At 45.9% G+C, this 13,298-nt stretch overlaps 1 protein-coding gene across 1 annotated transcript in view; it reads right to left on the bottom strand.

Annotated features, from left to right (window-relative positions):
* Positions 1–13,298, bottom strand: part of ANOS1 (anosmin 1) — a gene marked incomplete at its 5' end in the record, with an annotated part of 224,888 nt that overhangs the window by 102,848 nt on the left and 108,742 nt on the right. The window contains one exon of the mRNA XM_007956168.1: positions 6,723–6,785. Coding sequence (XP_007954359.1) covers positions 6,723–6,785 — 63 coding nt within the window. The remainder of the gene's footprint in view (positions 1–6,722; positions 6,786–13,298) is intronic.

Here is a 13,298-nt window from a genome sequence, read left to right as displayed (position 1 = left end):
ATTTCCTTGTAGGGAAACTTATTGAAATGACCAAGAGTAGTATATGGATGGTGGCTATACAGAATGAAAAGCAGCAGTACTCTAAGATAGGTAGGTAGGTTTGTGATATGACTATTGTTCCTGACTTAGGCAAGGACTTGGCAAAGTTTTTCTGTAAAGGACCAGTTAGTAAATATTTTCAGTTTTACGGGCCATATGATCCCTCGCAACTCCTCAACTCTGTCATTGTACTATGAAAGCAACCATATAATATGTAAATAAATAGAGAGGGGCTGTGTTCCAATAAAACTTTATTTAAAAAAACAAGAGAGAGGAGACATTTGGCCTGCAATTAACACCACCTTGCAAATGAACCCACTGGTGCAAAACATAGCTAACAGACTAACTGCTTTAGTGGAGGAGAAAAACCTAGAGTTCTTAGGGGTCTGAACTTTTGAGCGAGGAGCTCATGTTCCTGGCATCGTGCGCTTTGTATGAACTCTTAACCAATAGTGCAAGCATCAGGATGGGCGGGTTGTACAAGGCCTCTTCTAGTGAACGACCTGCCTTACAACTGCAGATACAGCTATCAGTGTTTCCAGGACTCAGCCTATTCAACGTAGTGGTCAGACATTTACTACAAAATTAAACTGTAACAAAACACACCACAAGGTAAACACAATCAGAGCAATTAACTTGGCACGTAGTGTCTGAGTTGTTTGGCCGCTGGGCCGAGGCCACTCAGCAAACCTGCTCACATTAACTTGCAATTGTTTCCCCCACCTTTCAGGTTTCAATTAACCTTTCCTGCCAGAGCCAGTCACAACACGCACACACGCGTCCCATTTTAATGAACTGGGTTTGTTTCAGAAGCCTTCAGGCATTTTGAAGACAACTGCAGTGGCGTCCACCCGCTGTCACATTTGGAGTTTCCAGAGAGCGAGGTTTCAGATGACCTTCAGTAATTTCTTCCCTCTCAGCAATCAGATGTTAAAATGACAACTTGGAGTCACTGATATCCAGGGATGTTATTGTTGGTTGCTATTCTCACGGCGACCCCATGGGTGTGGAGCGGAACTATGCTTCAAGGGTTTTCAAAGCTGTGACCTGTCAGAGGCAGATCATCAGGCGTGTTTTCAGAGGCACCTCTGGTGGGGTTCGAACCACCAACCTTTCAGTTAGTAGTCAAGCATTAAACCTTTTGCGCCACCCAGGGACGTAGTACGTTTGCAAAACAAACAGCAAAGTATACCTCGTTCCTCAAGACTCCATAACAGCATATTTTAGTTGATATGGATATAGGAGGAGCTCTGGTGACGTAGTGCCTAAGGTACTTGACTGCTAACCAGAAGGCTGGTGGGTCAAACCCACCAGCCACTCCTCGGAAGGAAGGTTGGGCAATCTACTTCCATAGTGGTACTGCCTCGGAAACCCAAGGAGGGGTCGCTATGAGTTGAATCCGACTCCAAGGCAGTTAGGGTTTTTTTGTTAATTTCTTGATGGATATAGGGGTGTGCATAGAAAATAATGCAAAAAAAAAAATGTAGGGAGGTGTTTGATAGAACATAGAAAAGAACACAGAGCTGGCCTCTCTCCAAAGGGCTGGCCTCTCTCCACAGGGCTGGTCTCTCTCCCCTTGTCTTTGCATTAATTCATGCCCCCACTGCCTCTTCTCTGTCCCATGCCTCAAGGGGCTGCATCCTCTTCTTTCAGTGGGGATGACCCCCAGTGAGCCACCCCCTGTGCAATGCCTCCCCTTGAGTGCAGGAAGGACTGGCGACGCACTTGTAAGCAACAGAACACTGTGGTGGTGACGTTATTGTGTTGTTTTATATCAGATTCTGTCTTAGCAGACTGCAGAGTGAGAGTCCCCTGCTGGCCCTGGAGAAGCAAGCAGGCATCCTGTGAACTGCCCACGGAGGGGGCCCCATGGCCGGGACTGCAGGCGGCTCTAGGAGCGGAGGGAGAACTTGGCCAATAGCCAGCAAGGAAACAGGCCCTCTGTCCCACAGGCACAAGGAAGGAGTGCTGCCCACTGTTACAAGCCACTGTGCCAATCCACGGCATTGAAGGTCTTCCTCTCTTTCCCTGACCTTCTACCAAGAATGAGGTCCTTCTCTAGGGACTGGCCCCTCCTGATGACATGTCCAAAATACAGGAAGCCAAAGGAGTTCTGCCAACAACGAGAATGACCCCGGAAGCAGCTTTTCCCCAAGATGAGCCTCCAGATGAGAACACAGCCCTGTCTACACCTTGAATAGCAGCCTTGCTAGACCCTGAAGGAGGGGATCCACCCACGCCGTACCCACCATTCTGACCCAGAGAAACTGTGAGATCATAACTGTGTGGTGTTGTAAGGCACTAAGTTTTGGGGTGATGTGTTACATAGCAATAAAGCAATAAAACCAGTTGGTGTTGAGTCAATTCCAATTCATGACCATCCCATGTGCTTCAGAGTAGAACTGTGCTCCTTAAGGTTTTCAATAGCTCATTTTTAATGCCAAATAGGCAAAGTTGAACCAAAATACTTAAAAAGCAAAGATATCGCTTGGAAGACTGAGGTGCACCTGACCTAAGCCATAGTATTTTCAATCACCTTATATGCATGCAAAAGCTGGCAATGAATAAGGAAGACTGCAGAAGATTTGATGCCTTTGAATTGTGGTGTTGGTGAAGAATACTGAATACACTGTGGACTGCCAGAAGAACAAGCCAATCTATTTTGGAAGAAGTACAGCTGAAATGCTTCTTAGAAATAAGACTGTTAAGATTTGGTCTCATGCACTTTGGCCATGTTATCAGGAGGGCCCGGTCCCTGGAGAAGGACGTCATGTTTGATAGAGCCCAGGGCCAGTGATAAAGAGGAGCACCCTCAACACGGAGGATTGGCACAGCGGCTGCAACGATGGGCTCAAACACAGCAACGATTGTGAGGATGGTGCAGGACCGGGCAGGGTTTTGTTCTGTTGTCCACGGGGTCGCTACGAGTTGGAGCTGACTCAACAGCACCTAACAACAACAACAGCAACAAAGCAGAGTTTTGACTGGGTCCCTGAAGAAGCCAAGACATTTGGAAAAACAGATGGATAATCTGTCAGCTCCCTTCAGGGAGGGCAGACACTGTGTCATGCCCAGCTTCTAAGAAAGGGCTGCTTACCAAATGGGCATTTGAGAGTTGCTCCTCCATTTAGTTGGTCACTAATTCACTGCCTCAGCTATGGGCGTCAGAGTCAGAATGACTGCATAGCCTTGAGCATCTGCCAGGAGTCCCCCGTACCACTTAGGCATTTGAATGTTCACAGTTACAGCATGTTTCCCCAGATGTCACTGATGGTGACCCCGGGCCAAAAGTGCTTCTAGCAACAGAGCATCATCGAGCAAAAGTGCAGGGAGCACAGATATTCCTGCTTGACATCGAATGCCGAGGGGCAACTTGCTGAGCAAAATAAAAGTTTCGGCAAGAAGTAACACACTGACCGCTTCACTTACTGAGAAACACTTTCACTTTTCGAAAATTGCATTGCACACTTTTCTAAACTAACACAGTAACATTATCATCATCAAAGAAAAAAAAAAAAAAAAAGCTGGTGGTTGAGTTGACACTAACTCAAAGCAACCCCAAAGCAACCCCATGTGTGTCAGAGAATTATGCTCTGTGGGTTTCCGTGGCCACTTTACTTTTTAATATTTATTTATTTATTTTGGTGAAAGTCTACAAGCCAAAGATGTATTATTTCAACAGTTTTCACATGTACAAGTCGTGACACTGATACATCTTGAAGCTGTGCTACAGTTCTCACTGTCCTTTCCACACTAACCCACCACAACTATCTTAAACTCACTACCTCCTGAGCCTCCCATGCAGCCTTCAATGGCTGACTTTTTCAGAAGCAGATCTCCAGGCCTTTTTCTGAGGCACCTCTGTGTGGACTCATACCAGCAACGTTCCAGTTAGTAGCCAGACTCTCAATTGTTAGCACCACAGACACTCCACATAACAGTATGACACCTTGCAGTTGCCCACGGGACACACAGCAGCATGGCACCTGGGGAGGTATGGGAAGAGGAAGCTCTGAGCTCAGCTCTCCAACCGGGGGGGACTGGCTGGGGTAAGCCATTTGAATTCTGGTGGCGTACTGCCTAAGGCACCTGACTGCTAATCAGAAGGTTGGCGGTTCAAACCCACCAGCCACTCCTCGGAAGGAAAGTTGGGCAACCTTCTTCCGTAGAGATACCATCTCGGAAACCCAAAGAGTGCTCGCTATCAGTCAGAGGTGACTCAATGGCACACAACAACAACAGCAACAACAACCTCAGCTCCACAGCTCTTCCTGATTCCCTACACAGCTTTTGTAGACCTAGGATGTGCCATGCTTATCTCCAAGGTTGTTGGGAAGGTCTATGGGATCCTGAAGGTGCACCAACAGAGTGAGGAAGCACCATTACTCCTCTCCACCGCTCATCTCCTTAGGATCAAGTCCATGTGCCTCCAAGCAGACAGCAGACAGACAGCAGGGTCACACTAGCACCAGCTGCAGAGGGGGAAGACTAACCACTCTGTCTGGATCACCTCGGAAGAGTCCCCTTCCAGCCCTGCATCAGTTCAGAGGAGCCCTATAACACAGCCCCATTTCACCCTGATGTTGTCCAGCTCCTCTCTGCCTCTCTCCCAAGACCAGCAACAGAGCTTCCTGGAGCCACGGTGGAGTCACAACAGCTACTCTCCACTGGCCTCGTGGACTTTCAGATTCTCCTTCTTTCTGGAGGCTACTGAGCCTGGGGGACAGGGTTGCTGCAGTGGTAGAATTCTCGCCTTCCAAGCAGGAGACCTGGGTTCGATTCCAGGCACTGCGCCTCACACACTGCCACCACTCATCTGTCGGTGGAGGCTCGTGTGTCACGGGAATGCTCAACAGGTTTCAGTGGAGCTTCCAAACTAAGGTGGGTGAGGAAGAAAGGCCTGGTGGTCTACTTCTGGGAACCAGCCAGTGAGAACCCTGTGGAGCACAGGACCCAACACACAACCCTTCAGGGGTGGCGCCGGACCAGGCAGTGTTTCACCCCATGGTCCATGGGTCACCATGAGTCAGGGACAACTCAACAACAGCTAACCACAACAAGGATGCCTGGAAGAGACCCCGTGGTAGTTAAGGTTGTGTGTCAACTTGGCTGGGCCTGGTTGGGTGGCTGGGCAGCTGGTGGTAGTTGTTCCCCATGATGAGACTGGCAATCACCTCCATGGTGGGATCTACCACAAGCAGCTGAGTAGCTGCTTTAGGGATGTGGTCTGCTTCCCGCATATAAGGAGCAGCTTTGGGAATGGTTTCTAGCCTATGGCACGCTTGAACCCCTGCATGTAGCCGAGTTGTTGTTCAGCAGCCTGCCATGTTCTGCCGATCTTGGGACTTTCAATAGACTTGAATCAATGGCCTGCCGTGTTGTTTGGTAACATCAGGACTGTGCCATTTTATTTGTTGACCTTGGGCTTGTCTGCCTCAGCAGCCAGCAGCTGCCTGAGTTAAGAGATGCCTCCAGCTTCAGTAGGCTGGGGGCAAGAGGCAGAGCTGAAGCCCAAGGTCAAGGGGCTTTCACCCAGCCCCTAGAGCCTGGCACTTGGAACTCGGACTTCTAGCTTCCAAAAACTGTGAGAGAATAAACTCCTGTTTGTTCAAGCCATCCCATTTGTGGTATATTCCTGTCAGAGCGGCACTAGGGAACCAGAACAGACCCTAAAGGACTTTCAGACTCTCCTTACTTCTGGAGGCCGCCATGCCCAGAACAGTCATCCGCCTGGTCTCCTTGTGTCCCTGGCTGCAGGTCCTACACTGGGACAGAGCCTGGACCTTGGTTGCCTCCAGGAGTCAGTCCAGAAAGGCAGCTCGTCGTGCCCTTGGCACTACTGGTGATTTGGGGCCAAGGCCTTCCAGGATGGCACCATCTGTGTGCAGCTCACTGACAGTACAGGTGACCGAAGACACCTCCCACACAGCTCCGAGAGGCCAGCACTCTGCCCAGGGCACGGGAGCCAAGGCTGAGCAAGGAGATGGAACGGCTGAGCAACTCTGCTGCCAGCAGCCGGAGCTGCTTCTACGAAATGGCACAGATGGTTGGCTCTCAGGCAGGGAACTACACCCAGAATAGCCATCATGGGTGGTGGGAGGAAGAAGCCCTGATGGTGCAACAGTTAAGCTGGGCTGCTAACTGAAAGGTAGGGGGGTTTGACCCCACCAGTCACTTTGCGGGAGAAAGTTATGACAGTCTGCTTCTGCAAAGATTCAGCCTTGGACACCCTAGGAGAGAGCGAGTTCTACTCCATCCTATAGACCTGCTCTGAGCCAGACTCCACTCAGCAGCCCCCAACAACAGCATCGCGGGAGAATGGCAAGAGTTTGCACTTCTAGAAAATGCCTAATCTTTCAATATGTAAGTAGTAACAGTCATTCCCTTTGGGTCTGATTAGTGGAAAATGGACGCAGTGAGTGGCTAGGTTTTTAAGAAAACTTGGATTTTTCTTTTCTTTTTCACATGGATTTAGTTCATTTTTCTCTCTCCTCCTCCTGTTCTTCTTCTCCTTCTTCACTGTCTTCTTCTCCTTCCCTCTCTTTTTTCCCTCTCCTTTCCTCTCTCCCCACTCCTCCCCTTCCTTCTGACTCTATTTCGCCTGACGTGAACTAAGATTCCCAGGATGGCACAACGAAATCCAGCGCTATGAGAACTGCGGATGCAACGCCTGGCTCTCTTACCTCACAGAAGCTTTGGCATTGATGCCTCCTCAGGTCCCAGGACTCTTTGCAGGGCTCCAGACACTGGGAGAGATTGAAAGTAAGAAAGTTAGCCATGGAGAAGACAAAGCCTGAAGACCAAATCTACCTGTGGGCACAGCTCTTCAATGCCCACGTTTCCTACTTTAGGAAACACAGTTTAGGAAACACAGTCTATACACAATTGAAAAAGAAAAGTTGCACAGTTTTGAGGGGGCTTAGAGGAAATGCAGTAACGTTATTGAGTCAGAATAATTTGTACAAAAAATAGTGTTATTCAACAAGAGATACTTTTCGAAAGATTTTCTTTCAGGGCAATTATTTTTCTCAAACTTAAAAAAAAAAAAAAAAACCTCACTACCATCGACTTGATTCTGACTCATAGAAACCCCTCCTTGTGTCTCTGAGGCAGTATTTCTATGGGAGTAGACTGCCCAGTCTTCCAAGGAGTGGCTGGTGGATTTGAACCGTGAGCCTTCTGGTTAGCAGTCAAATGCCTTTGACACTACACCACCAGAGTTCTTAAACTTTTAATAGTCATTATTAATTTCCTTTTTAAAATTGGCAACATAGTGTTCTTTCTCTGACATATTCTTCTAAAAGTGATTGTGTGCAATTGCACTGGGCTAAATACATGGATATGCAAATGTTGTGTATATACATATATGTATATATACATCTATATATATATAGATGCACACATACACAAACAGATATACACACGTGTGTACATATGTGTGTATGGAATTGCACTGTACTGAACATATGAATATGCAAATGTGTGTATACATATATGTATATATGTGTGTGTGTAAACATATATATATTTATTAACTTATGTATCTAGTTCAGTTAATCCAACACACATTATGATTTATCCACTTTAATTATTATTGATCATGTAACTAAAACTTTACTAAAATATAGTGAATAAATCTGAAAGTCAGCTTCTGCCACACCCGTTTCAAAGCCCAGTGTGTGTACTTAGACATCTTAAGAAGTCTCTGGGTGGCACAGTCAGCTAAGTGTGTTACTACCAGCGGAAAGCTGACTGTTCAAACCCCCCAAGGTGCCTCAGAAGACAGGCCTGGTGATCTACTTTCAAAAAGCCACAGCTTCGAAAACCCTATCGAGCAGTTTTATTCTGCACATTTGGGGCTGCTATCAGTAGAACTGACCCACAGCAACTAACAACAACAAGAAGGCCACGTTATGCATGTATTATATAGATACCACATACATTAAAATTCCAAATCAGTTGCCATCAAGTATTTTCCAAGTCACATATGTATCTATAAATCAAAGAAAACGGCCTGGCTTCATTGTTGAACAGGATCATAGTAACGACTGTAATAATGAAAACAACAGTGTTGAATAAACAAATTATATACATCTCCATATTAACAAAAGCCAAAACCAAACTCACTGCCATCAAGTCGATTTGACTTGGGTTTCCAAGGCAGTATCACTATAGAAGTGGATTGCCCAACCTTCCTTCCAAGGAATGGTTGGTGGGTTTGAACCGCCAGCCTTCTGGTTAGCAGTCAAATGCCTTAGGCACTATGCCACCAGAGCTGTTTATGATATGTTAAAATAAACTTTGATATATGTATAGATAGATAAATGCATAGATGATGAAGCTGTATCAAAGATAACAGGCAGGACTCCTTGTTGAAACTAACATGTTACATTCGTATCTATGGAGAACTTACCATTCTAATTATATTTTTAATACAAATATGAAAATTACATGGCATACAGATGCATGGCAGTCATCTGTTGCCAAACCAGTGCCTCTCATAAGCCCATGATGATTTCCTCTATAGGAGTTTCATTCCTTTGATGGTAAATAAATCTCAAATGATGAGGATCAAATTTACTTGAATTTTCTAATATTTATAAGGTAAAATTCAGGACGGATCATCTACCTATGCTCTCGTCACACTCTTGTCTAGTGATCCCCCACCATCGTCACAGTATAATAGCATGCAAAGATGCCCTGGGACAGTGTATGGGGAAACCTGATTTTCAAATAACCACTGCCAGTGTTCGATCAGAAATAGATGTGAAAGCCAATGGCTGCTCCGGCACCCACTGCCAGTGGTGTCTGCATGTGCTACTTGGGATATGGGCTCGGACCTTGGACATGGTGTGGCCGGGAGTTGAGACCCGCACACACGTCCACACCGACAGAGGCAGGGCCCTGGGATCACTCTGAATGAGTGCATACTGCTGGACCTTTTGGTTGCTCACTAAGCTTGCAGAACTGCGAGGGCATCTGATAAAAACCAAGGGTCCATGGAGTCTGACGCAGTCACTCGTGTTACATATGAACAATTGCTTTTTAATTAAAAGGATCTTGAGTTCTTCCATGACAATCCCCAAGACTTCTGTAAGCTTGGTCCACATTTTTCTCTCTCTCAAACACAACTCCAAACAAAGTCATGATTTCTCACCAATATAACACTTTTTGAAGAATACCATTCTTTTCTGACAGCAGCAAAGTGTTCAAAAACTTACTTACTTTACATATTTCACTAATCCTTAAAGAGTTATTAGGTTTGTTTCCTAAAGGGAGGTCAATTCTTATCCTTATTTTTAATGTTTTTTTTAAGACATCGGTTCTTAGCTTCAAGACTCCTTGTTTTTTGTTTTGTTAAGACATTGGTTCTCAGCCAAAAACTGGAGTAGTCATTTAATAGGAACGCTTGAACGAATTTCTGCTCAAGGTGCAATAGATCAATAGCACTCTCCAAGATACCTTGACACTTTATTTCGTTTGCAATTAAACCATGTTTTATTAAAGCAGGACCAATCCACAAGATCAGGTACTGCCCAGTCAAGTCTGTCATTTCACTCAGGAAATATCCAGCAAGCATTTACTCCATCTAAGACACAGCTAAGTGCTTTGTGGCTAACACTGCCTCAACATAATTATGCAATTCTTGTTTTCTGCTGTTGGTAAACTATGAAAACATGATATAGAGTTGAATTTTCCTAACTATCAACAAATAAGTACATAAAAAGTCTTAATCCTTTGAAATCTCCCTCCACAATTACGCATAACCTATTTCTTGAAAGTCATAGAACAGTACAATACTTATAAAACAAATACCATTTATAAAAATGTAGGCATGTTTCGGACACTCTAGTGGAAGAAAAACACACTACAATTGTCTTCTTGTTACTCCAGAACCATTTCCATGGGGAGGGGCAATTCACTTAAACCTCTGTTGTAACTGCACACTTGCCTCATTTCCAATAACTGTTCATCAGCAATGTCTAAGCACACCTCAGAATGTGATTAGTGACAGCAAGGTTTGCTTTGAATACTCCTCTATGAAAACCACTTCACTTTATTGCACTTCACAGAGACTGCATTTTTTACAAATGGAAGGTGTGTGGCAAACCTGTTTTGAGCAAGTCCATGGGAGCCATTTTCCCAACAGCATGTGCTCACTGTGGACTCTGTTACATTTTGGTGGGAATTCTCACCATATTGCAAACTTTCCCATAGTGATATTGCACACTTAATAGACTCATAATAGTGTCACATAACTTATATATACACTTAAAAGAAAAAAAGAAAAGAAAACTCACTGCCATCAATTTGATTCTGACTCAGAGAGGCGTCCATTGGGTTTCTGAGGCTGTGAATCTTTACGGAAGTAGATTTGCCCCATCTTCCTTTCATGGAGCCTCTGATGGGTTTGAACCACAGACCTTCTGGTTAGCCACCAAATGCCGTATCCACTATGCCACCAGAGCTCCTATTATATACACTAGGAACCCAAAACATCCATGTGACACACTTGACTGTGCTACTCGCCGCGTGGCAGTGGTCTGGAAGCAAACCTGCTCTGTCTCCGAGGTCTGCTGGCCAGTTTTCCCCTGAGGACTCTCACATGTTATTTTTGGCTGATACGCAGAGACCATGAGTTGTATTCAAGTCACTGTATCTCAAAGAGACTACACACTGCCCTCCTTAGTAGGGAATACAAGGCATGTGGGACTGAGGACACAGGAGGCAACAGGCTCCAAAGAACAAACTCTGTGCCCTGTGGAACAGAGACTAGAAAGCTTGGTTTGAGGCTGGACTCTGCCATGTGTCTCCTCTCAACCGTGACCAAGTCGAATCGATTACTTAGCCTCGGTTCATTAATACAAATACAAGAAAGTAATCTTCCATATTAACTTGTTAAAATACTACCAACCATGTAAAGAGTGCCGGGATCTTTACAGAGGACAGAGAGCTTTGAAGTTTGTTAAGTGGAGCCTCGTTACAACAAACCAGCGGAGGAGTGTGAAACTGTGGACAGTAATTCCAGATTATGAATGTTATGGACTGCTAGTTTAAGGAAGAGAAAACTGTGGGTAGAGAGGCTGAGGAAACAAAGCTAGTGAGAATTTGACCTCATGGTTTAGCACTGGACTGTGAGCTCCATTATGAAGCCTGACCGCACGGGGTGGTTGACATAATATATAGAAAAGGATGTGTAACTGAAAAGCACTTGGCAAACAATGGCATCACTCAATTCCTAGGCTCCCAGAGGAAACACTGGCCCAGAATGCCCTCGGAGCTCCAGATTCCAAGGTATTTATGGAATCACAACCAACAAGTCGACTTCACGGCCCAGCAAGCGGAACCCACCTTTATGAGCTAATGTACTGGTAGGAAAGAGGTCACGAGTCTGCTTTGGTGAGCCACCCCCTGGCCAGTTTAGCACAAAATTCCATAACTTATATTTAACCAAACACTTCCATCAAAGGAAATCCTATGACCTAAGGTAGCAAGCTCGGTGAACTCTGAAGCAAACAAGGGTTCCCACCAAATTGCAGTTTTCAGCCAAGAGCACCCAGCAAGGAAGCACAACGTGTAACTGTCACATGCCATTGGGGCAATTCCGACTCACAGCGACTCTATAGGACTGAGTGGAACAGCCCCATAGGGTTTCCCAGGCTGTTTTTTTTTTTTTTTTTATTTTTTTTTTGTGTTTTGGATGAAAGTTTACAGAGCAAATTCATTTTCCACACAGACATTCATACACATTTTGTTTCATGAAGTTCACTGCTATTCCCCATAATGTAACTAACAGCTCTCTTCCCACTTCCTCCCCTTAATTACCTCTTCCCTGTGTCCCTCCCTCCCATGCACTCCCTCATCTGTCTCCCTGTGCAAACACTACCCTTCTGTTCTCCCACTATTGCTCTAAGCAGTGTGTCTACCTGATGGAAATGTTCATCCCATATGCCTGTCTGTTGTTTGCCTGGAAGCCGCAGGAGTGGGTTCAGTTGCAGACCTGAAGGGTAACTAAGGGCCATAGTCTCAGGGGGTCTCACCAGGCTCTATCAGACTAGCAAACTCTTTATGCGAGCAGATCACCAGGTCTTTGATCCATTGGGGCTGCTGGTGGGCAGTGGCTTTGAACAGCTGACCTTTCAGTTACCAGCCGAATTCTTAACAATTGTGCTATGAGGGTTCCTTCAACTCATAATTACATTACACCAAATAAATCCAACCCTCACCAAAGCAAAGCCTCTAGCTGTCCATGCACTGCCACCCATCCAAACCAGCATCTGAGAAGTCAGCCAACGTGAATTAACATTTCCCACGTGTGATGTACTCTTCAGCCCTGAGTTTGGGGGAGAGATGTGGCCAAAGTCTCATTCTGGCCCTATGCAGTGTATCATCTACAGGAGGAAAGCATGGACAGGAAGAACCCTAAAGCAACAGAATGAAGTAAGTGGTAGAAGAGCACCATCAGAAACAAACACAAAGTGGTGTTTTCATTCCAAGTGGGCCAACTGGCGAGGACTCACAGAGGCAGGGACCGCGAGTTACTTTAGCAGGCTGAGCAGGACTGGAGTGGTGGTATGTAGTTTTGGGGGCTGGATGATATTGTGTGTGAGAGAGGGTGATGTGAGACTGACAAAATGGGAGAAGAGGTTGTGGAAAATGAGCCCAAAGTCTAGCCCCTTGGACTTCAATTACAAGTCACCAACACTCGTAGACGGTGTTACATGCTCCAGTCTATGGTTGGGGCGATGTGAGTGCTGGGATGGAAGGCAGCTTAGAAAGAGGTGAGATGGCAGGGGATAACCAGAGCAGAAGTCTTCATAGAAGGCAGCTGCTGGTGGGTCAGTTCCAACTCAGGGTGAGCCTATGGCCGTCAGAGCGGACCTGTGCTCCACAGGGCCTTCAGTAGCAGTGACATGGCCAGGCAGATGGCCAGGCTCTTCTTCTGAGGCGCTCCGGGCGGGATACAAACCTCCAACCTTCCAGTTAGCAGCGGAGCACATCACCCATTTGCACCATGCAGGAACTCGTAAAGCCATTTTAATGTCCTCCAAGTTCTCTCCCCACCATCTCTAGTGGCAATATGCCATTTGGGTGGCAGAGGACACTGAGTGGCAAGAAAAGAAAAATAAACTTAGGAGAGGAAATGTGGAATGCGAGCTCACACACATGGTTACCGGTGAGCTTTGGAAGGTGACGGCAAGAGTGAAATGTGGGTGGGAAAAGACACCAACGTTTCTATCCCAGATCGGAAAGGAGGT

This window comes from Orycteropus afer, unplaced genomic scaffold (assembly GCF_000298275.1).
Source record: "Orycteropus afer afer isolate SDZICR_OR568_19922 unplaced genomic scaffold, OryAfe1.0 scaffold00577, whole genome shotgun sequence".
In the NCBI taxonomy this organism is placed as follows: Eukaryota; Metazoa; Chordata; class Mammalia; order Tubulidentata; family Orycteropodidae; genus Orycteropus; species Orycteropus afer.
Note: the sequence above shows the minus strand (reverse complement) of the source record. Positions and strands in the feature narration are given on the sequence as shown.